This window comes from Chrysoperla carnea, chromosome 1 (genome assembly GCF_905475395.1).
Source record: "Chrysoperla carnea chromosome 1, inChrCarn1.1, whole genome shotgun sequence".
NCBI lineage: Eukaryota > Metazoa > Arthropoda > Insecta > Neuroptera > Chrysopidae > Chrysoperla > Chrysoperla carnea.
This window is the reverse complement of record NC_058337.1, coordinates 69,272,075-69,299,395: the sequence shown is the minus strand read 5'-3', so window position 1 is coordinate 69,299,395 and position 27,321 is coordinate 69,272,075. Positions and strand designations below refer to the sequence as shown.

At 28.4% G+C, this 27,321-nt stretch overlaps 1 protein-coding gene across 1 annotated transcript; it reads left to right on the top strand.

Annotated features, from left to right (window-relative positions):
* Window positions 1–5,510: 5,510 nt before the first annotated feature.
* On the top strand, window positions 5,511–26,789 carry LOC123305434 (clarin-3-like). The gene is made up of 4 exons (XM_044887148.1): window positions 5,511–5,800; window positions 23,415–23,603; window positions 24,657–24,792; window positions 26,502–26,789. The coding sequence occupies exons 1-4, from the start codon at window positions 5,584–5,586 to the stop codon at window positions 26,635–26,637; spliced, it is 678 nt and encodes a 225-aa protein (XP_044743083.1). The 5' UTR covers window positions 5,511–5,583; the 3' UTR covers window positions 26,638–26,789.
* The last annotated feature ends 532 nt before the right edge of the window (window positions 26,790–27,321 follow it).

The following is a 27,321-nucleotide window of genomic DNA, read 5'->3' as shown; positions in this document are numbered from 1 at the left end:
ACCTTTGACCATATGCTTATAAGATCTTTTTAATTATGATATTAGGAATCAAAGAAATAATTTACTTATCATTATTGTTTCCTTCGATTCTAGGAAATCATACTTGAAATTTGCAAAATAGTATTATCTTTTCCAAGTACGTTGATTTTACGTTGAGGGTCCAGACTTTCATAAAATTGGTAGATGCCGTATTATATTTAAGTACCTATAGCTTGGGATTTATTTCTGTTATATAACCTCCTGCGCTAGGTCAATAATAATAAATAAATATACAATAAGACTGACGTACTTAGACGCTCGGTATGTGATATTGCTAACGTAATGGTTTTATTAAAATTTACATTCAATAAAATGTAATAAATGACATTGAAAATAATTATGTTTTGAATTCAAATTATGTACAATTCCCTTTCATTTAAATTACTTTTTTTATGTTTAAAAAGGTTCTTTTTTAATGTAAACAAATAATTATTTGAATAAACTATTTAATAAACGATTTTTAGATTAATTTAATTTTAATTTGACAAAATTCATAAAAAGAAACCAGAATTTTTAATATATAAAAAAAAAGTTTGATTCAATTTTAAATATCTGTCTGCCAATTTTTAAATATATATCATAAGTCGTAATTGAACAGAAAAGTAAAATATTATTACCAAATAAATTTTAAATATAAATAATATTTTCTGTTAAATTGAAATTACCTTTAACTTTTACAATTAGCTTCTTAATTGGTTTTTGTTGTTTGTTGATTACCCGGTATTTAAAATTTTACCGACGTTTTTCTGCATTTTTAGGGAAATATAAAATATAAGCTATGATATAACCGATTTTTGAGATGCAAGCTGAGATAATAAACAGAGATGACAAGGAGAGCTAAATTTCGGCAAAGACACTTGAAATATTATTATTTTAATTAAAAATAATTTCAAATTTTTTGTCAAGCCCATAGTTTTCGAGAAAATAATTGTCAAATTTTCAAAAGTTTTCGTTTTCATATATCATAAATTTCATAACATTCAATGGTAAATGGTCAATAATTTAATACAGTGATAATATAATGTTTTACTTTTCGCTTAATTAAATTATTACAAAAGCTACACAATAGTTAATACGTATGTAATTTTCCACATATTTCATAAAAACTTGATTGAATCATATGTATAATAATAAAAAATTATATAATAATTTTATTAATTGATTTTTATTATATTTTTAAAATTAATTAGAAATCGACCGAATCATATAGCACTTCCTCAGGTTATATTTTAAATTACATAAATAAACTAGGGTTCCATAACTAAAAAATAAAATAATCGGGTCCCATTGCATCATCCCATGTATATCTGCTTCAAACGTTATTCAAGAAAGATGAAATGTTATGATTTAAAATTTAAGATAATAATAAGATCTCCGTAATTTTTTTTTATATATTCGAGGGTAAAAAAGAAAAAATTGGAAGTTAAAAAATATTATTTATCGAAGCGTTGAGAAGTTATATCAGTTTATTTGCCACTTCTTCCACATTTTAATGATTAATTAAATTTATTCAAAACTTGTAAATATACAAAATTTAAGTATATTCCCGATTACAGCTTTAAAATAAAATAAACAAGTGAAAAGAAACAATTGTCAGAGTTAATTGTTGAAATACCATGCATAGTCATTGTTGATTTCTTTATCACATAACACATACAAAAATGTATAGACAGTGTTGATGCGCAATCGTTTGTTTTTTTGACGTCACGTAAATAACAAAAGATATTCACTTTTAAATAGACACACACACAACTGATATTCCTATATTAATACATACTATAAAATTTGCACCTAATTAACGCCCTCGTGGGTAAACAGTGATGTTTACAAAAAAATGTTTTTTATTTTTTTATAAGGAACATTTTTTACATTTAAACTTTTGTTCTATCTCTAACGGTTTACAAGATGGGTCCCACGGACCCAAGACCCAATTGACCTATGATGCTCATTTACGAACTTGACCTCACTTTTTACGTCCTGAGTACGCTGTAAAAATTTGAGCTCGATATCTTTTTTCGTTTTTGAGTTATCGTGTCCACAGACGGACGGACGGACGGACAACCGGAAATGGACTAATTAGGTGATTTTATGAACAGCTATGACAAAATTTTTTTCCTAGCATCATTATTTTTAAGCGTTACAAACTTGGGACTAAACCTTTGAAAATTCACTACTGGAATTGCCAACAGAGTGAGAACCACCTCTCAAAGTAGATTGACAAGGATAGTAATAGTATAGGGCCTGATCATAATACTCATGTCTTACTTAGATCATATATTTTAAATTAATATACAACGTAATATCCTGGCGCGTATTTAAAATAAGATTATACCCTTTGAAAATACCCTACATTTTAAAATATATGATACATTTTAAAATATATTTAAGATTATACCACTTTTAAATAAAGTTAAAACAGTATATTTTGAACCAATTGCTTCTAATGTTTTTGAATATAGTGAAAATTCACTATATTGAAACAGCTGATTCCGGTTATACGATCATGCCTCCTTAGATCATATATTTTAAACAGGCCCCAAACTATTTTCATCTTTGTTAATATACTCTCATCTTTGTTAATCTACTCTGTGACGCCAAAATACATATACTTGGTATACACTGGGCTCATCCATTTAAAATATATGATCTAAGGACTAAACTTAATATACTATGTATATTTCATATATACATTGTATAAAAACTCATTCAGACAGATGAATAAAACTTTCAGAAATATAATAACACTTCAAACTTAGGTATACAATCCTTTTTTATCGAGAGTCGAGAAATTGTTTTTAAAAAGTTAAAAAGTTTTGAAAATGACTTCTAAAGAATAAAAAATTATTTTATATGATAATAAATTCGATATTAACCGCCACAATTGAATTAACTTGTTCCGCCGTTTCAGAAAAATATTTCTATAATATAATAATATCAATATTAATAGTCTGAAATATGTCGAACAGATGAAAATACAATTATTACAAAAGCACCCCGCAATATTAGATAGGAAAATGCTTTCTGTGAAACTTTTTCTAACCCACCTTAAAATGTTCTTTCGAGCTACGGATGATCAAAGCTACGAATATATTATAGTTTTAGTATATGACTACGAAAATGGCTTTATGTGAAACTTTTCAAATTACCCCTAACATGTTCTTCAGATTGCTCTGATGAAAGACTCTCACGGCCACAAAACTTTTTAACGAGTATTTTTCGAGCTACGGGCTATATAACTGTAATGTATAGCTTTGATCGCCCGTAGATCAAAAACTACAAGTTAAAAAATTGTGTGGCCATAAGAGCTTTTGAACAGAACGATTAACATTTCGGGGTCAATTTGAAAATGTTTCACAGAAAACCATTTTCATAGTCATATACTAAAACTATAATATATATGTAGCTTTGATTTCCTGTAGCTCAAAAACTGATCGTATAAATATTTGTGTTCGTGAGAGCAGTTGATCGGAATTATTCAAACAAATGCTTTTACGCTACTATTTGGGAATACTTTTGCTGAAACGACCTATTTGTTAAAAACGAATTGGTTATAGAACCATAATTGCATCAGTCCAACTCACTCTTTTACTTGTATGTTTTATTGAACCGGTATAATAAAATGGACCATTTTTGGGGAATTTTTATTAGCTACCTAATCTAATTGGTGTGACCTTTTAAAGAAAAAGTCATAATATAAACAACCTCAAAACCTACTATATAGTTGTATGTGCATTTGCCTACGAACAATTATTTTGAATTTCAACTATTTTATTTTTCGTCTGGCTTAGTCACCAAAACTATAAAGAAATTTGATCACTTGAATTAAATGATTCCATATTATAACAGACAAACCATTTACATTTAAGATTTATTAATCGCTGCGTTTTGACGTACTCACGTTAATGGATTTCTTGTGTTTTAATAATGTTTAGATGTGGGCGTTGCGTTGTGGATTTTAAGTATCTAAATGCATTGGACCAAAAAATGATTTGTATTTTTGTTTTTATCTTTAAAGATTTAATAGACGCATTTTTTTGAGACTTTACAATAGAGAACTTGCATTTTTTTTAACCACAAATTCATGTATAAATAGAAGACTAATTCATCTAAAATATTTTTAAGTAATTTTTTTTTAATTAATAATTCTATTTTATAATTAAATTAAATTTATAATTAATTATTAATAAAAACAGAGTTATATTTTTGAATAAAAAAAACGGTAGTGACATATTTACACTCGTGGAGGCTGTGAGCCAATCGGAATCACGCTACATTAACATCTTACATTTTGTTTCTATGGTAATTACGTTTACTTCCAAAATCCTCAAACCTCTTCCGAAATATACTTTCATTGCTGATTTGAAATGGATTTCTCCAGTAAATGTTCGCACACGACACAAAATTTGTCACTCTTTATGTTTCTTAGATCTCTGCATTCTTTAAAAATGATTGAGGGTTACTCACTGTAATTCAACTATGTAGTGATGTTCCAAGAGGTGAAAGAAGTGAAATAAAAGGAAATAACCCATGCATAGAGGATGAGCTAGTATTGGATTACCAAGCCTTGATTTGACATCCTTGGCCAAGCTTAATAAATTGAGCCTTGGTTTGCCAATCTTTGCTCATTGCTCGAACAAGGCTAATAAATTACGGCTTAGCGTGCCAACTTTTGACCAAGGTTGGTCAAGCATTGGTTTGCCAAGCCATGGTATGCCCTTGCCCGATTTGTCAAGGCACATGAACGTAGTATGTTGATATTTTATATTTATAACTAATTTGTATAAATCTTAGAACTTCTAAGGTTACAGAAGTTGTTTTACTTGCAACCAGGTAAACAGGCTGCAAGTATCTCTAGATAGGCTTGAGTCTAAATTGACTCGGTTGCTATTTTTAATATACGTGCGTGTTATTTTCGTCACATTTTTAGCTCTTCCAGCATTCCAATAAATGAATGTATATGTCACCGATATTTTATATCCGTCAGATTGTAAACTAACTTCCAAAAAAAGGGCCAAAAACCACCTCAACCCGTGCTAACTCGACCAAGAGCAACTAAACATAACACAATGAGTTGATTTTCGTTAATAGGCATTGAGTTAGCGCTCGTTGGAGTGGTTTTTTGTAACCACTTTACAATATGACGGAAATTACAATATTACGTTGACATATATATTAGATTGAATCATACACCCAAAAGCAAAATATTCACATTTCCACGTAAATAATAAAAAAATAATAATAATAATTTTATAAAAATATTAAAAATCAATTATTAAATATAACCTTCAATTTCATGATCACATAACGATAAAAAAATAATTTCTTTTCTTTTTGTATTGTTACAGGTTGCATTACTCAATGATGAAACTATCGTTCCAAATCAATACACACCAATATTCTTCAATCATTATAAAAATCAACTAACTAAAAGAAATACGAAAAAAAAAAACAATAATAAAAATTATAAATAATGAAAAAACTATTATATATCGAAAAATTTAATTACGTAACAGTTTAATTAACAAAAATAAATAAATAATAAAAATGAATCTATTTAAACGTGGAATGATATTTGTGACATTCTTTGGTTCATGCTTTGCAATCGCATTGCTATTGGCCAGTTTGGGTACACGACAATGGTTAGTGGCACGCGCAAAATCATCCAAAAATCCAGATTCAGATGGACGTGTACAGTTAGGTTTATTCGATGGGAAAAAAGAATTAAATGTTGCATATGGATGGAGGACGGATAATTTTACTGGTAAGAAAAACCATTTTGTTTTGTTTCTTTGTGTATGTAGTTACACGATAGCGTAATCGAAAATGCGTATCTTAATAGTTTCTAATATATAAGGTAATATGCAAGGTATACTAAGTTTAGTCCCAAGTTTTTAACACTTAAAAAAATTGATGCAACAAAATTTTGGTATAGGTGTTCATAAAATCAAATAATTAGTCCATTTCCGGTTGTCCGTCCGTCTGTGGACACGATAACTCTAAAAAGAAAAAAGATATCAAGCTGAAATTCAAGTATACTCAGGACGTAAAAAGTGAGGTCGAGTTCGTAAATCAGCTACATAGGTCAATTGGATCTTGGGTCCGTAGGACCCATCTTGTAAACCGTTAGAGATAGAACAAAAGTTTAAATATAAAAAATGTTCCTTTTCAAAAAATAACCAACTTTTGCTTGTAACATTTTTTCGTAAACTTCACTGTTTACTTGTGAGGGCACAAACTAGGCGTTAATTGTATAGTATGTATTATATAGGAATATCAGTTATATTAGTTATGTATGTGTGACATGTATGATGTGTAATGTGAAAAAGTAATCAACACTGTCTATGCATGATATTTTAACAATTAACTCAGTCAATTGTTTGTTTTTAATAAGGAATCCATAAACGAGATAAACGTTCGACTATGAATGATTGTAAAATTGTTCAGGGAAAAATCGCATGAAAAAATTTGGCGAAATACCGACACACACAATGCTAAAGGTTATTTATTCATAATTTTCTAATTTTTCACAGTTACGTCATTGACGTGAAACAAATGTCATGTTAATAACTAACATAAGCGTCTGACTAAACTCTGATGTTATGCTTTATTTTTATTAGATAATTAATTTTACAATTCTAGGTTAATATTTTTTAATTAGTTAAAATGTATAACTTTCTCATCATCAAATAATGACTCCAATAAATATTTAAGTAGTTTAAACTACTTTATTATACGCTAATTAATTTTCTTAATTAACTCTATTCGAATTATTATGACAAGTTTTATTTCTGTGTTATCTTGTGTATTTGTCATATTTTATATAAGATATATAGTGGAGAGCCGTTAGATTTATACCTCTGAATCCAGGGATACTCAACGAATCTTTATAAAAACTGTTCGAATGTATTGTTTAAAGCTTACTTAAAGAACTGTTACAACTTTTTGAACATGTTGCCAGTACCTAAATAATGTAAATTGAAAAGCGGCAAGCATTAATTTTAGTTCCCGTGGTAAATTTATCAATTTTTGTGCTGAATATAACATAAAAAGAAGGGTTCGAAAAACTTTGTTTTTATTATAACTCCGATATGCAAATGACTTGAAACTTTTTCTATTTTCATGAATTTTTATAGAACTTTAAAAAGTGTACCATACCACTTTCTTGAAAATACTTCAAATTTCAGTTATTCAGTTATTAAATACTCCGAATTTCAATCGCCAATACCTCGGAAACTTTTCAAAATATACTTAAATGACTTTTTTTGCTTAGAATTCAACCTTCTATCGATTATCATTATCATTTGCAACATAAACTTTTCCACCCACAAGAAGGGGTGGCCCCCATCCCCTGGGCAAGATCTCAAAAATTTTTGTTTTTAACTTCTTTACGAATCTCTGTTAATAGAGAAAGTCAGCTGGCAAAATTAACGCTTATTTTGAAGAACTTTTTTAGATTAGCTTTTCTGTTTTCATTCAAGTAATTATTTGCTTCGAGATACATTAACAACTTTGAAATAGTAATTTTTGAAGTGAAACTTTTTATGGGACACTAGCGTTTTGTCATGAGAGTTAACTCGTAGAGCTAACAAAACTGTTAAACTCCTTGTCTCTTTCTTATTACCATTTACTCCAGCAGAGTGAGAGAGGCCGTGGGACTTGATAACTGTACATATACCATTTATTTATTAAACAAGGATAGTTCAAACCTACTTACATTTAAATCTTATATGTCGATCTTTATTTATTAAATGTTATTAAAGTGAAACTTTTTATGGGACACTAGCGTTTTTATTAAACAAGGATAGTTCAAACCTACTTACATTTATATCTTATATGTCGATCTTTATTTATTAAATGTTATTTTCTGTTAAACTCCTTGTCTCTTTCTTATTACCATTTACTCTAGCAGAGTGAGAGAGATGTTTATGTATATGTAATATATATATATATATATATATATGTATATGTCTATTAAATTATTTCATATTAAAAATTTTTTAATATTGTTTTTATTCTCAGTTATTGTCAATGAAGATACAAAAAATGTATGCGTCAGTCCAAAACTAACAGCGTCAAAAGTGAAACTTTTTATGTAATTCAAAAACTGTCAATGAGTGTACAAAAAAATACATTGCAGCAAAGAAAAATTGACTGGAAATTATAATAAAAATGATTTATAATAAAAATCAAGAAAAATCTACAGACTATCCCGAATTAATTACTACGGAAGTTTCACTTGTACGTATATGTATATAGTTTTATGTATATGTAAATAATAGTACGTACGAGTGAAACTTCCGTAGTAATTAATTCGGGATAGTCTGTAGATTTTTCTTGATTTTTATTATAAATCATTTTTATTATAATTTCCAGTCAATTTTTCTTTGCTGCAATGTATTTTTTTGTACACTCATTGACAGTTTTTGAATTACATAAAAAGTTTCACTTTTGACGCTGTTAGTTTTGGACTGACGCATACATTTTTTTCTTCAAGATACATTAACGCGTACGCATTTCCAGAACTATTTACAATTTGGAACCTTTTTGTTATCATTTTTTCAGTCAATTGCTTCGCACTTTTATTGACGAGTAGATTAATTTGGATCAATAAGTAAGGATAGACTAAGAATTTATGTTTTTTCTCAAATATTTAGAATAATTTAATATGTAGTATTTTGGATAATTTTTTTGATTTAATAATTACTAGCTTAATCGGTATGCTTTTTTTACGTTTGAGAAAAATATATTTGGCCGTTGTAAACGCACTTTTCTTATACAGGTGCATAGATACTTAGAGTAATTAGTGCATTAAAATGTATGTCATTTGTGCTTAGTATTAGTATTTGTGATTGAGGTTCGAGAAAATATCGCCCTCAAATGTGAATTTTCATAAAATGCTGATTGAATTAATTTAACATATGTCATTGAAATTGCAACCCCAGATGCAAATTTTCATAAAATGCATGTACAATTCGTTTGACAACGAGTTTTCATAAAGTCGATGACAAAAATAAAAATTAACTCCCGCATTCCCAAATGTAAAATTTCTTTAATAAAAAATTTACTAAACATAAAAAATTACGCCACAATTTGTAAAAATTTGATGGTAAACTTGTTTAACATCATTGGCAAGAAATTTTTTTATATGATAATGAATTCAAGCTAAATTTTAACAATTAACGAATGAGATCTACATTTTATGAAAATTTGAATTTAGGGATGCTATTACCGGAGCTATGTCATTGTCCATCTTCAGCTTTTTAATTACATTTAATCATTTTTTAACCGGTTGTAACTTCATAAACGAATACCTCACATAATATTCCCCTTTGCCTTTTGATCCCCTTCATGTAAGCTCCTTTGAACTGACCAATCTTAAAATCCGTTTATCATATCCTCCACCTCCAGCAAGCACCTTTGACTTGAAACGGATAAATAAATTTTCGTATTGATTTGTTACTATAAAAAAAAAGGAGCGGTCGGAATACGAATTGTTTTATTAAAATCTGAAGTTAAATTTTTCAGATAGTTTTTTTAAAGCTTGCAATTTTGATTTTTGGCCAGTCGCTAAATTTTGAAATAATTTTTTTGGTTTTTTCAAATAATTCACTTTCATGTTTACATTAATTATCAAAACAATTAACATATATTATTAGACAATAAAAATTTGTATAAGCTTAACAAATTTTGAAAGTAACAACCGACTTACAATTTATTCACAAAACTCTAAACTCACCTAAACCCCATAATTATTTACGTATATTAACCGATTAATGTGTACCTTATGTATATCATTATTCAACTATTTGCGTGTTAACACCAGAACATCACACACCAAAAAAGTGTAATTTTGTCAGACTAATTGCATAGTTTACAAAAAAAAAATGCGATGCACAAATATGTACACTGAGAAACATATACAGTGGACTATAAAATTATCAGAAAAAAAAGAAGATAATTCAAGGTGTTTGAAATTAAATTTTAAATTAACCCCGATAACTAGATCTATTTATGTACTATAAATACATATATTTCGACTACGCTGTCTATCATCATAATATGAATTGACTAATCACTATTAGTGCGGGTGCTGGATGGGGTTGAGTGTGCAAAATATGAAAACCGCATTTGTCAATTGATTCTTGTTCAGAAAAGCTTATACATTAATATTCTGGATCTTACCAGAAACCCTATTGGTCTAATTTTTTATCATACCCTCTCCCCCCTCCACAGAAATAGTTAAATGACATTTTTTGAACCAAGTAAAAGTTATCCTAGGTTCTTTAGGTCATTTAACGTCACATTAAATTGAATATGGCGCTATCTAGAGCACATAAAGTTATGACTTCGATTTAATGGTAGCATGTTAGGTATCAAATGATAGAACGTAATTACCACCGTTCAAAACAATATATTTTTTTTATACTTATTCAAGAAATTATAATCGCAAAAGAGGTTTAAAATGTATGTATTTTCGTCAGTTTCCTCCTAGCTTTTAAACTACTTATCATAATTTGACAAATGAGGTATCTTTAAAAGCGTCTTGATCGTCCGCTGGTTATAGGCTATGTGAATTCACATTAAATGACACCGTGTTAGGTATTTAATGAAAAGGTTAGGTATTAATTGTAATACTTTATCACGAAACTATAACCCCAAAAGAGTTTAAATAAAATAAAGTTCAAAAACTAAAACCTCGAAGCTCTTACAAAATCGTGCTCTTTAAGTATAAAAGCCAGAAAACATTTGCATCTGAAATTGTTATGATAACTAAAATTGTCATTACAGTCGGGAGACCGCTTTTCCGTCCTGTGGTAAACTTTTTAATCTTAGACGTCCCCCATCTATAATGATAATTTTACTTATCATAACAATTTCAGATGAAAATATTTTTTTGTTTTCATACTCGGGGTTTTAGTTTTTGAATTTTATTTTTGGTACTAAGTAAAATAAAGTTTGTACTTTCTCGCTTTTTGTGTTGCTCTGTGTATTAAGTAGGTACATAAAAAGCAAATTTTACTTTTATTTGTTTATAAAAATTTGTCAAACAAAAATAATTGTTATTTACAGTTTGTCATAATAAAAAATAATAATTATAATTAACTTCATACATAACATAGTTCCATTTATATTTTAAAAAAATATTATTATTTATTCTGTTCAGTACGCTTAATAGCGAAAGTGTCAATTATTATTAGTTAGATATTAAAAACTATATAAAAGCAAGTCACGCTTCTGTTCAAACAAAATGCAGATAAAAATATGTTTATGTTGCTGAAGATTTTCCAAATTGTAAAGAAATCAAGATGAAAATAACAATAACAAAGAAGTACGAGCAGAGTGGATTAGGAGTTGAAATTTTTTAATCATATTTTCTACTAAAATGTTTGTCATAACGAATTTAGACGAAAAGTAAGAATAATTAAAGCATAATTTTTAATATTTGATTTCGAAAACTAAGCCAGGTAGAGAAAAATTTTATTCTAATTTCGTCAAGTTATATCATATTAATAGTCCAGTGCACTTACCTAAATCGTAGAGGTGTGACCCAAAAGTTTTGACACTAGATTTTTTTATTTATTCACTCGATAGGGGGTTGTTTGGAGACTTTAAATCTGATTTTGCGTATTCGGGAAATTAACCCTTTCGCCTCCATCTTGAAAAAAGATATTTTTTACGTTTTGGCCTATATCTTGCGCTCTATTCATTCAAATTTGATGATTTTGATCACGTTAGACTGACCTGCGTTATCTTCCAACCCTTTTATCTCAAAGTTCACGCTACGATTGATAGCTAAAAAGTTATTCGTGTTCAAAGTGAAATTTTTTTCGTGAGTTTCTTTTTGTAATGGTTTGTGTTTTTAACTTAATTAGCACCTTCACGGGTAAAAAGTGATGTTTACGCAAAAATGTTTCAAACAAAAGTTCTTTATATTTTTATAAGTAACAGTTTTCACATTTAAATTTTTGTTCTATCTCTAACCATATAAAAGATTCTACTGACCCAAGAGACAATAGATGACCCTGACTGGGTCCTAGTGACCCAAGACCCAATAGACCTAAATTGCTCATTTACGAACTTGACCTCACGTTTTACATCCTAAGCTCGCAGTAAAAATTTCACTGCCATTGTTTATAAGGTAAATTGGATCCAAAAAAACCTGAATTAACACCCGTGAAGATCGTCACCAAATTAGTAACATACATTATAAGAGCAATTACGATAAGCTTATTCATAGATATCTACTAATGATGACTACATGGTAGGTGAAATATGTATATAATACAAAAATTGATCTAAGAAATTGGACCTAAATCGAAATTTTATTCGAAACATCTTAGAGTTCCCATTTATACCTATCTTTGATAATATTTATAACAAAAAAACATCAAAACGATATTCATTTGAAGATAAATATCAAAAGATTTCGAAAATGATGAGGCAATGTTATTAGGAAGACGCTCAAATAGACAACGGAAAACGTTCTTTGACGAATATCCGATATTCCATATTATAAAAAATAATGAACCAATCTTTTTTCAGATTATTTCAGATTATTTATAGAAGAAATTGATATCAGCCAAATTAAAGATTAATACCATGAAAATTTTGGTAGTTTTTTTCGACATAGTGAACTTATATCTATAAACGAGAGAGACCACAAGTTTGTTAATAGTTAGAGTCTTGGTATAATTAGACAAGGTATGCTCGATAGAGGACGAGTTTTGGTTCGGTTCGCGCACGTACCCAGTCGACGCAAAGTCGATTGGTCCTATCAAAACAAATAAAAAAAGAAAATATTTTCATGTAAACAAAAATGGTACGAAATTTTTTTGCTAAATTTTCAATTGCTTAGGAGCTATGGTCCTATTAACAATTAATTTGTTTATAAAAAAATTTCCTCCCATTCTGAGCGATAAGCAAGCTGATTTGGATTCAGCGGGTCAAAATACGTCCAAATACACTCCCTGTTCGGTAATATCTGTAAATGCATACAAAACCTACTCAGCACCTACACTATCAACAAATAAGCAATATGGCGGTGACTGGGTACCGTGTGAGAGAATGAGAGAATGTTCCAATCCTACTCCTACCTACATAAGAGCATACCTTGTCTAGTTCTACCATGGTTAGAATACCCTGACAATAACATTAATATATTTTATATTGTTACACTTGTTACCAATTTATTATTTTTAAAACAATAAGAAACAAAAGCCATTTTTTAACAAACTTAAGTTATCAATGAAGAAAGTTTTGTAGATTATAATATATTTACTAAAATATAATTTTAATTAGTAAAAGTTTTTAAAGAACAATGGAGACAAATAAGCAATAATATGAATTAAATTAGTCAGCAAATGTGTTTAAAATAGTTTTGTTTGACTTTCATTTAATACATAAATCTAATATGTATGTCCACTTATATATCGAAAAACAAAGTGGTGTTAAAACTTTTTCGAAAACTTTGCATTGGGTAAAAAATTGGTCGACTTCAATGTTTGTGAAGAAAACAATGTACCTTAATAAATTCACCAGGTTAGGTTAGGTTAGATTAGGTTGTATTGGCTGTCCACGAAGGATGTCCAATGTGATACCATATATGTGTTTTACCACCTTTCCGCCGATAATTTCATTTATCAGCTCCTCAATTTCAGAGGCTGAGTGCACCTCCTTCATGCATTATACCATGTACTACACCAGCCCATCACAACTATTAATTAAATTAATTTTGTTGCGACGGCGAGAAGCGAACCCGATACCCTAAGCATACCGCGGACGAAATTGGTTACGCCTTAACCAACTGAGCTAATAGGGCAAAATTCACCAGAAAATAGATAAAATTTGGAAAAAAAAATTTTTTTTTAATTCATTCAAAATATCAAGAAAATTAAAACAAGCATTCGTTTTTCCATAAAATACATTTAAAGTGATGAAACTCCATGTATTTGTGTGTTATTTCTTCTATAAGTTATTTTCTCTAAATATTTAGCCATCAATATTTCAAAAACTACGGTATATTTCGAAAAATTTTACACCTTTTTTCCCAAGTTCAAACAGAATTTATAAATAAAATTCTAAATAGAAGTCTCAGGTTCTGTTTTATACATTCACTTTTTGCTACCTAACCTACCCTAATCATCCTTTTAAGTACTTCACCACAAAATTTAATGTTGGTGAAATTGGCGTTAATATATTGATTGAGCGGAGTATAAGATAGGTTGCGGTTTAAATCGATTAATTTTTTAAAAAATATTAAGAAATTAGTGTAATTTTGCCAGAATGACCATCATACGAAAATTTACGACAAGGTGTTGCTTTTCGTTGCTAATCTCTAAGGCTAGCCTAATTTTAAGCGTACATATTTTTAAATTAGCAGTGATACACAAATCGGTGTATTAGTGCAATAAATAAGCCGGAAAATACCATCAAATGTGGAAAAGTGGTGGAACAGCTCCGATTTCAAAAATTTTTTGTGTACGTGTTCCTTAGTCCTTTAGGAACATTCAGCCGCGCTAACCTTGGCATTACAAAAAAAACTGAGAAAATTAGGGTAGTTTTCCATCCCCAAAGCACTCCAAATAGTAAAAGTGAAAATAGATCAATATTTCACCTCGAATATTGTCTATCGAGTGTTTTTGAGGTCGCTGATCACGAATTTAAGGTTAAAAAGCAACTGAATGTAGTTCCCAGCCATCGGGTAAGCGAAATGTCACTCATTTACTTGAGCGAGTAAATAAGTGACCATTCGCTTTCTATACAGAATGTTCGATTTTCATCTAGGCATCTAAATATCACGAGTATGACAGAATACATGCGTTAAGCAATGCATCTAAGTGAGCGGTATTGTATACATGTGTTGAAGCTTCGATACGCCTTGAGATAGTTGTAAGACGCTTGGAGAGTGGGAGTTTCTTAGTTGAATAAATGAACTACAACAGATAAGCCACGATACAAATCACTTTTGCAATTTCAACATAATTTCAACACCTATAATACCTCTTACTTAGATACATTGCTTAACGCATGTATTCTGTCATACTCGTGATATTTATATGCCTAGATGTAAAGCGAACATTCTGTATACAGATTAACTAAAGTGATAAAACTTGTTTTTTCTTGTTAGTTCGTGAATTTTAATTTTAATCAACTTTATATTAATTACTTGAAAAATACAAGAAAATGATTTTCATACAAAAAAAAAAATTCCGAGATTTTCAACATAATCATCTCGTATACCGCAAAGAAAAAATTTGTTAATATTTGTAAACGCCGTAAATGTATCTGTAATATAATAATTCATTAAGTTAAATGTTTGTATTTATATAAAATCTATTTAATATAAAAAAGTTAGAGTTAATAACATATATTTGGTAAACATAAACAAAACGGAACAAAAAAATTTCATTAAATCTGCTGGTTACGTAACAAGAAGAGAGTTGAGATTATTCAACGGTGTAATACACCTATAACATTTAAAGATAATTGCAAAAGTATTACTTTTATTTATATGGAATTTATAAATCTATAAATGTTTTTTAAACTTCATATTTATAAAATACACTCGGACTCAATGCCATTGAATCAAGTTGGTATCTTATGATCATATTCGAAATTTGGTATTGGTTTTCTGGTAACTTTCACGTTTTTATCCAGATAAAATTTTGTACTGCAGCTTTAAGTTTGATGAAAATGCAATATTATAAAGTCATTTATGAACAGTCATTTATGAGTTTGGGGGGCACATACCATACCATTCAATAAAAACAAGGTAGATTTAAGAAAACTAAAAAAATATAAGGGATATATATGTGAACCAAGGTTACTTTAATGAGAATCTGAATATAACAAATTAGTTCGACCACTTACATCGATTCAACAATATCACCATCCAACATACAAAATTAATTGTAATATTTATTATGTATCAAATAAATTATTTAAGTATAAATTGTGATTTTACAAACTTTACGAATATTAAGGAAGACTTAAAAACTAGGGGTAAAGTCAAAGGAAAAAGAGTCAGGATTTTTGCACCTTGGCGCCCGATATGGTTAAGACGGCTCTATTTATGAAACATAATTATGGTGGCAGCGACTTAAAATATATATAAAATACAATATAAATATGATCAAATTAAAAAAATTGCGTAAAAATTTGGCTCAAGAGCTGATCTTATTAAGCTGTTTTTGAACATGGTGTCCTTAAAAAGGAACAAGATTTTATAATTTACATTTTGTTCATTTGTTACAATCTTTAATTAGTCAAACTTAAGATAAAAATTTTTAAATATCTTTTAAAGTAGGAAAGAAGTATTATTTAGTATTAAAATTTTTAAATATTTAACAAAACAATTTAAGGGTTAAAAGTTTATTTCGTGGCTAAAAATTTTTTGTTTTTGATTTTTTCACAGTGCCTTCACCATTTCAATTATTCAACTAACAATTATGCATTTGTAGTCAGAGATAAATGATGCCATAATTTTGTAATATTATTAAAACCCAGGCTGTGTGGGATAATTTGGTATTGAAATTACATATTTGAAGCAGGCTTACAAAAATATCGCCTCGAGCAGTAACTTTTTTAACTTAAATAAGTATTTTGGATTTTTGTTTAATATACGTTTCAGATACAGTAATATTTTCGAATTGGACTGTACATATTATTATTACACATATACGTGTAATAATAATTATTCATTTCTTGTTCTTCATAAAAATAAATAGCAGTATAAAATATTTTGCTTATTTTTTCATTTTGTACGTAAATGATTATCTAATGGCAAAATAATTTTTGAGTTACTTTGTTTATAAATTATGATATGATTGCCGTCGTGTGTTTTAAAATCTTTAAAAAAATCTCACATAATTATATTATATTTAATATTATTTTTTTTTGAGTGACAAATTTAAATTTTTTAATTTCATCATTTATATTGCAATTAGAATATTGTTTTTGTTTATAATATGGGAATTTTGAAATGGAAACCATAAATTATAATTTTAATGGTAATATTAGTCTAATTTTTTAATATTATGCGACAATTTTATGTCATTACAAGATATTTAACATATATACGACTATATATCTCCGATTTCAAAATTTTTTTATGTACGTGTTCCTTACACCTCTAGGAACATTCAGCCGCACTAACCTTGGCATTACAAAAAAAATTGAGAAAATTAGGGTAGTTTTCCCATCCCAGAAACACTCCAAATAATAAAAGTGGAAATAAATCAATATTTCACCTCGAATATTGTCTATCGAGTATTTTTGAGATCGTTGATCATAAATAATAATAAATAACACTCATTAAAATTTCAGCTATTTAATTATTATGAGATACACCCTGCTGGCAGAAAGAGTGACGGATAGCAGAATCTTAGTACCTAATAGGTTTCCGTAGGTTAACCTTCGGGTACGGAATCCTAAATATATAACATCAATTATTATTACTTTTATTATGGTAAAAACAATAAATAGGTAAATTGATTTGTAAACTTATGTATTCTACTTAATATTTTATTATACAAAATGGCCACTAATCGACTTTGAGTACTTATATAGAAACCAGAGAACTACTATGAGTCGCCTGAAAAGCTTCTATATTCGATCAAACATGAAATTTTATACACTTAAAGAGTAAATCATTTTTATTATCAATTTTTAATTTAAATTTTTTTTTTAATTTCAAAACCTTAAATTGCTTCTCAATTGAATTAAATTCTAAGTGTAATCGCCTTTAACCATTTGACCACTTAGATTTGCAGATTCTTATTCTTTGCCGCAAAAAACTCACTTTTGGGTAGGTACTTGATTTTAAGGTTTCTTAAAGCTAAAACAGTTTTATTGGATTACTTCTATTTCGATAAAAAAAGGATCTATAATTGAGAATTTTCTTAATTTTTTTAATTTTTTTTTTTCCTTTTTTAATATATATCTTTATAAATTATAGATCATGTGTTATTCTGGTGTTTGAGCTATATTGTTGTATAGAGTGAAAGCGTAACAAACAAACATTTATAGGGAAACATACAAAATATATATGGATAGCACTTGGCTCGGATTGGTTAGAATTTCAAACAACCGTAAAATTATGTATAGAGGCAAGCATTGCGAGTTAATAATCGGGATTTTAAGAAAATAGTTCAGAATATAAAGAAAAAAATAGCCAAATTATTGTAACTCTCAAATATAAACCTATGGGTCAGCGTTAGTTTGATCGGTCATAGTTAGTTTGATAACTTCATTCATCCTCACAAAATTTCACATTTATAATATATCGGGATTTAAAAGCAACCAACCAGAATCAAGGAAGAATGCAATGAATTTTTCGAGTACCATACTAAACGTACTTAAAATTTACAAAATCTGTCCAATCACTTTTACATACTCAATATCGACAGTAATCTATTTTAATATCAGTAGGTAATTGATGTACCTGTGTTAACGCGTGTAATGCAACAAGTTTTACTAACAATAATAAAAACAATACCTCATTATTATACATATAAAAGTAAGTAATTATCGTTATTATTACCATCAATTTTATTCCAATTTATTTCATGTATTATAGATTGAAATAATGTCAATTGTGTTCAATATAATTAAATCTTATTGTAGGTATTTGAATTTCTCTATCACATTCATGTAGGTAATTACATAGATAAGTTTTTATAAACTTTTTAAATATTGATGGAAAGTTTATTTTAAAAAAATATGTTATTTCATTCTAGAATTGTTGACGTTTATATGGAAATTACTAAAAGCAAAAAAAGGTTTAAGTATCTATTATAATAAAAAACTAAGAATGTGCGAACATGATGATACTTAGATATAGCCTCTAGAATATTAAAACTTGTTTTTAACTTTCTGATATAAGGAAGCTATTGATCGCGATTAGAAAATACAAAAGGTGAAAACTCCTAATATACCTATACGCAAAATTAACAATAAACTACTTTTTGCTGGTTCAATAATTTATTTTATTTGATTTACTCTGGGTTTTTCAATTAAAGAATACAATTTTAAGTAGCTACAGCTTAATTTTAAAAATTCTTCAAAATAATATATTACAAATGTGAAAGTAAGGATGTTTGTTTGTTTGTTACGCTTTCACGCAAAAACTACTCAATGAATTTGAATGAAACTTGACAATAATATATATAATACATCATGTATGAGCACATAAGAATATCACATGAGCTATAATTTATAAAGATATGTTTAAAGAAAAAATAAATAAATAAATAAATTTATTGTTTTGACATTTCATAAAACAGGGTGAAGGAGATACAATTTGTGTAAAAATAAATTATCAATAGGCATAGGTTAGATTAGAGTGGCTATCCTGGGGTGGGACATACTTAGACCATAGGGTTCGTTGTGATATCGAAAAATGGTTGGCCTTTCCCCAGCCACTACTCCATTTGGAGCTGTTTAAGAACAGCAGGAGTGCTTTGACGTCAACTGACTTCAGGTCGGATTGGTCGTCAAAGAAAAGGTGACTCAAGCCAGTCCAGCTCCTCAGGATAGGAATTTATATTTAAATGACAATAATGATGTGTTAACTAAAAGGCGAGGTTCTTGTGGAAAATCGATTATATTTGCTACCTAGTTGAAGCGTACACCAAATTTTCAATTTTCGGTTAATGTTAGTTAAATTAAAATATTTATCATTAGAAAACTTATTGTAGAAAATTCATTTTTCTAGAATTTATCATTAGATTTATTTTAGTAAGAAAGTCTAAAATTTATCGAGACTTTTAGAATCACAAAATTTGATTTCTCATGAACAAATTATAGTTATAAGTAAGTCTCGTAAGGGAACATCCATATACCACTTGACCTCGTCAAGAATGGGGGGGGGGGGATAGTTCGAAAGCTACGCTGAGCTATATCAAGGGTTGCAATAAAATTAAGCTACGTAATTTCTTGATATATTTTTTGATACAATAGAAATAATTTGCACATTAAGTTGCAATGTATGGATATTTATTTAATTTATAACATTAGGTACATACTTTTATTTTTTATGAACGCAATATTCTTACAATGCCCTAATATTGTGTTTCATAAAATACAAACGTCTTCTTGACTAGATAATAAAAAAACTACATTCCATCCTAGGGGATGATCATAGTAAATTCTACGGTAGAATACATGGAGATAGTGCAGGGTTCCAAAAAGGTTGTAAATGAGTCACGTAGTTTATGGACGCATATAATATTGTTTCTATAAGACTATACACGCATTCTAACGTCACATTTGTATATTTTTAAGTATTTACTAAATTTCTTTTTCATTTGACAATTAAGGATTTTCTAGATTACTTTACCAAATTTTTTCTCCAACATCTTCATTCCTGCTTCATTCTTAATAAAGAAGAAAAATCGTAAAGATTTTTCGGAGCGTATTTTTATCAAAATAAAATTTTTATTTTATTCGAATATATGACATATTAAAAAAAAAAACATATTTTTCAAATGCAGTGTAAAAATATGCATAAGGAAATGCAAACATCAATCATTAAACACATTCGAAAAGTGGGAACTAAACTATCATACTAAAGGTGTAGCATGAATACTGGAGCCGTTATAATATAGCATAAATTAAATCAAGATAATTATGGAAAAGTTAAATATACATAACATCAAAAATATCTTACAGAAATATGATTCGGTAATATAGTTTGATTAATTTCACTATCTCTCGACTTTCTGGTTTATCCTCCAGCCTGAAATTTTCAGATGGCAACCGTAGCTAAATTTTAAAAAAATTTCTAATGCATATGATATCTTAGCTTCGATTACCACTACATAAATTTCAAAACTGCAATAATTTTTTCGGTGATAACTGATCCAATCGATATAACAAAGGTAATTTTTTTAAAGGATTAAATATGGAAATCTTCATTAACTTAAAATACGGCAAATATCTTCTAAAAAAATTTGTAGCAAGCGGAACTTGTATTTCCATAAAACATGTTTGAAATGATCAGTTTTACCTTTGACATTTACCATTTTTATAAAAATGATTTACATTTAAATGATTAAGGTATTATTTTGGGCGTTTTTTCCAAAATTATTGGATTGTGTAATATTTTTGATAGTGATATGTTGATCTCGCAAATAGTGGTTTTTAAAGTCTTCAGGGTTCTATTCGGTTCCATTTTAATCTTGATTTTCATCTAATTTTGCCAAGTTCGAAAATAACCCATTATCAAAATTTGAAAGAATATTTCCAAATATTATGTGACTAACTTTTTGAAGTGCAATGAATTATGATGAATGAAATACTTATCAAGTCGTAGAATATACTTTTTACTATAAATTATCAATGAATACAATTACATATTGCATTTACCAAAAGGTTTTTAATTTGTCCTTAAAAGATTAATGTCCATCAATGAACTTGATGAAGTTAAAATGAACTTTTTAAGTGGATGCCACTTGATGAATACGGACTCCTAAATACAAATAGCATGATTTATTTAAATAGATATACAAATAGATACAATTATTAATTACTTTATTTATGTCTTTCTACGTTCTTCTCCACAACCAATAAAAAACAACTATAGTTTTTTATAAACCGGATAAAATAAAATGTAATCTACTCTTTACAATATTAAAAAATCGTATAAATCCTGCCTTAATGCATCCTGTTTTGTGGTTGAATAAATGGATAAATATGTTATTTTTATAACGGAGTTACGCTTCATTATAATTAAATGATTTTTGTCTTCAGTTTCTTTTTGCATTCAAAGTCTTTATTGATCAAATTATTTGAATTACATTTCTATTATTTATTAGTGCTGGTATTTATCAGGTTTTGATTCCTCAATTTATTTTATTCTTAACACCATTTTTAGTTCCTAGAATCCATGTTTTTCTGATCAGAAAAATAGCCACCTAAAACGAAATTTCTCTATTCTTCAATTTGAGGAGGATAACTTTATTACCACTTTATTTTATATCCAAACTACGAGCTTATTATATTAGACCAGTATTTCTCACGATAACGTCTCCTTGTGTGAGCTAGAAGCCTAGAGGAGGACAATAAGACTAATTTGTATTATATATTATATTTGCATACATTAAAACATAAAATGCCGAGTAAAAATTATATATAGGGGCGCTGAAAAATAATTTATTCTCGAAGTGGGTGGTAAACGAAATATGAAAACCTTTCTATAAGACTGAATCCTAAATAGAGTTGAGTATGTAATTATGAAAAAAAAATTTGCAGAGAACCAAAAAACGCATGTTACCGAATTTAAAATTGCTTTTTTACCTTTATCAAGGGTGAAACAACTAATTGAAATAGATCCTAGGGCCTTGCGTCATAATTATCAGCCATTTCAGAGCGACATAATTTTAAGATTGCACGTTATTAAAAATTTTGCAAGTTCCTTAAAGAGAAGTATCTGGCTATGAAAATTTTCGTAAGGAGGAAAGTTATTAGACGCAAGCTTAACAACAGCATCTCAAATTCCCGGCAATTCTGAAATGACTGTCAAATAATATACCCAACTCTAGACTAAAAATAAAAATTTATATATGTAATCTACTTCAAGAAGGTACAAAATTTTCAGAGGTATAATTTAAACCATATTCGCCATATGGGATCCTAAACCTTACTTAAAAAAAGAATTTTTTGCATCGATATTCTAAGCAGTACAAACTTTGATGCTTAAGTAGCACCTACATAATACCAAAACGCACTGCCAAGCGAAGCTTCGATAACCATTATGCTGGCATCTTATATCACATAAATTGGCATAAAATACTGTCTCAAATTAAAAAAAAATTGTAGTTTTAGTTTTTAGGTCGGACACTTTTAATGGAAAACCCTTTTTTAAGAAGTAGGTATGTGGCAATTCAGTCTTTGAAAATTCAGTTTAAGAATATTTTTCGTATTGTCTTGTGGATATTGCCATTAAAGGAATATCTAAGCTTAGAATTATCAAAAATTATCAATATATTGTTAAAATCTAAGATATTGTATCTTGAAAACGGCTGAGTTTTGGTTAGAATCTTTGGATTAAGTAACAAAAATTACGTATAAAGTTTTTAGGCCAGCCAGATAAGAAATATTACTCTACCCCTTGAACAGGAGGGGGTATGCAACAACTTTCAACCTCCTAACATGGGTATTTGGGTTCCCGAGGATCTCAAATATACGAATCAGTCAACTGATTCGGCCCACATATCTGGCATGCTCATTCCTTCCAGAATATGCTCATATTTAATTAATCTCAAAAGGTGTAATAGGTGTAATAGGTGCAAGACTTCTTATTTATGATGTTTTCCAGACTTAATTAATACGAAAGTTTAATATTTTGAGATAAATTTTTATTTTAATTTTTTCAGTGATAACAATCCTCCGAGAAGATCCTGATTATATGGTGTTTAGTTTATGGTTGGCTACGGTCGGTACCGTTTGTGGTGGGTTATTATTTGCTGGTCTTTCAGCTATATTTGCCGTTATTAATACTGCATCGAATCCAATATGTACGATGGCCAGTGTACCTGGTTTATATTTATGGAATACATTAGCCAGTAAGTATCTTAAAAAATCATTTATTTAAGAAAGGAGGTTACAATCAATTACTTTTCAATTTAAGAGCATTGAAGTTTAGTTAGTTTATGCACTTATGGTAGTTTTTAAATCATTTTGTTAAAAAAAATTAAATAAACTTGGTGACTTCAGTTATACAGCCTTAACCTATAGTAGCAAAACCTCAGTGTATGCCTTATGTTTATTGGTCCACACGACTCGTAAGTTAGTTAAAAACTCAGTGGAACTCAGTGGCTTTAAAGGAGATCCCATATCAGAAAATCTTAGGAGGACCATTTTTTGAACAATACGACTCGCAGAAACAAAATATATTTTAAAACATCAAAATCTAATTATATTCTTAGTAAAATTTGGATACACATTTAATTACAGTGATAAAAATACAGAAAATTTTTTCTCTGTGAACGTATAAATTAAGTAAACCATTCGTAAGAGCTGAAGAATTGGTAATTAAATTTTTCGTTATTTTTGAAAATCTAAAATAACTTTTAGCCAACTAGAAAAGCTTAGAATTTTAGAAAAGCTTATTAGCCTTTTTCCTCTAAAGATTAAAAAAAGATCCTCTAGATGGCAGGATATATCCCCCCCCCTAATGTTGCCATCTAGCGAATCTTTTTTTAATCTTCAGAGGAAAAAGGCCTGGAATTATTAATTATTGTATGCCCGGATTTAATGATAATATGATAATGTTCATAATTTCTCTTATGTAATTAGTTAACAATTTTTATTAGTATTATTTAAAAAATACAATGCTTTAATTAGCCTTTTTACTAAGAAGATTATAAAAAGATCCGCTAGATGGCAACACTAGAGGGGGTACATATATATCCTGCCATCAAAAGGATCTTTTTTTAATCTTCAAAGGAAAAAGGCTAATTCAGGCAATTGCGAATTAACAAAACCTATTTCCTTTACTTAACTAATTATTACAGGGCTATTTTTGTAATGATATTTTGACAGAAGGAAAAAACATTTTTTTCAAGAGTTCTAGCAGCGACGTAAAATATATAATATATTTCTTAATTTTGTTTCAGTGTTATCAGATTTAAGTGCAGTTGGATGTTGGATAGCACAATATTATTTAAAATTACAATACAATGTTATGACAAAAGAGGATAAAAATTTAATGTGGACATCAGATGGTATGGCTGAATTTGGATACTCATTTTGGTAAATATTTATGTTATTTTTATAATTTATTAATTAAAATCTTTTAAAAATATTGTAGTAGAAGACTAGAAGTATATTACTCGCATAAAGGAATCCATAAAATAGCCATTCTTAGGGAGTCCTCATTAATAGCTCCGATTTTGATGATGATTTTTTGAAAAAAAATCTTGCTTTTTATATATTGTTTAAAATCAGAAAACTTCCAAAGACTGGCCCCGACTGGTATACGAACGCCGCGCCTAAATCGCTAATGATAGAAGTTTGAAATTTCGAGGGGATATTGATTTTATACTGTAAGTGTCATTTAAAAAAGCATTTTCGACATTTATCCCCTAAAAGGATGAAATAGGGGATGAAAGTTTGTATGAAAATGTATAAACAAATGTTAATTTTAGAGATCTCTACTAAACCGATTTTAAAAATTCGTTCACCTATAGAATGCTACATTATCACCAAGTAACATGGGTTGTATTTTATATTCAAAAAAGGTTGGGTTCCGCACCAAATGTAAAAGTCCATTTTTAATGTTATTGAGTTAAAATACATTTTTTTGTGGAAAAAATTACTTAATACAAATAGTTAAAGTTTGAGTTAAAATACAAATATTGTTTAAACAATTAATTAATAATTAGCAGTTATATACACGTTAGAGCCTTCAATTCTCTTACCTTTACTTTTGTTCACTAATTAATGGATTTGGAACTTTCAGTGTGGATCCCTAATTGTTTTGAAAAGAAAATACGACCATGTCACTTGCTGATAATGTAGTATTCTGTTGATGAAATAATTTTTAAAATCGGTTACGTAGTGAACTCAAAAATGTCGGTTTCACTATTTAATGGATTTTACCTTTAGTGCTGAACCTTAATTTTTTTGAACTCATTTGTATATATTTTCATACCAACTTGTATCCCCTATTTCACCTCTTTAGGGGATGAATTTCGAAAAATCTTTTCTTAAATGACACCTACAGTATAAAATCAATATCCTGTCGAAATTTCAAACTTGTACCATTAGCAATTTAGGCTGGACGTCGATATATCAGTCGGAACATTGCTTTTTCCCCCTCCAGATTATTCCCCTCAGTGAAATGTTTCTGATTTTAAATAATATACAAAAAGAATAATTTTTAAAAAAATCATCAAAATCGGAGCTGCTATTGAGGACTCCTCAGTAAAAACACTCATTGATTCGACTATTATAGGCCGTAACAGTTCTGACCGTATGGTAAAAGCATTCTGGGTTATGCAGTAATTTACATGCAATCATATTGCATAGCTTATCGTAGTAATTGTTAATACAAAATATTTTTAAACATTTCGATAGAAATTTATAAATGATTTTTATTTATTAAGTTATCGTTAGATTTTTCTAATAGACGAAGTATCCTAAGATACGTCATTTCAAAAAAATAAACATATGCGATTTGTTCGTTTTTGGATCTAAATTAACTACTAATTAAAACAACCCAGAAAACTAAGTCCAATCTGATGTTAGAACATATGGTTAATTACAAAACCAACTATACAAAAACCAATAACTACAAAACCAACTATAAACCATAATAGATTAAAATGGTCTACTAACTGTATACTTCATGTATACAGGGTATAAAAATTATTGTTCCCGATACCAGATCATCATCATTATTATTCAAAAACATTTTATTCCATTCACTTATTAATTTATTATTTTGTTTTCGGTTCCAGGTTTGTAGTGGGAGCCAGTATAGTATCATTTGTGAACTTATTAATCATATATATCGGAACAAGTGATACTCGTGAAATTGAACCTGTTATACCTGTAATTGAGGAAAAAACAAATGGTGCGATTATGTTATATTAACAAAACGATTCGTTATTTATTGTGATGTGTAAAATAAAAAGGACAAATTTTTAATGTGAAGTGCTGTATATATAATTTTTAGTAATTTTTAAGAGAACAATTATTTTTAGATTTTAAAAATATTTTTGTATTATTTTGTTAAATAATCATCAACCTGCCATTTTTTTTAATATTATACCTATAATTCTTTTTAAAATTAATCAAATTGAGTTTTTATTTTCCTATCTAATCACCAGACCTTCTGTATCGGCTCTTCTTGCTATTTTGGTAAATACAAAAAATTATTTCGATATCACTTTCTCTATTTTAGATTAATCATTTCGATATCTAAACATCTACAAACAAGCCGTGGGGTGGGTCAGCTGCGACTCTTGATGCTCACACAAATAATTTCCCTTTTTTTTTATTAAATCGATTTTTTAACTCTAATAATAATATATAAGTAGGTATTAGTTAATTACGTTGTTATTACTTTAACGCTTTTTGGCTTTAAAAAATAATGAGCCATCAAAATAATAAATTGAGTTTGACGTCAAACTAATTTCAAGGAAAGAAAATATTGAATTACCTAATAAGAAATGATTTAACCCAGCCTACACTTAATTTTGTCGTAATGATCATCTGTAAATCTTATTAAATCGGTTTTTGGTAAAATATTACATAATTAATATTTTTAATAAATAT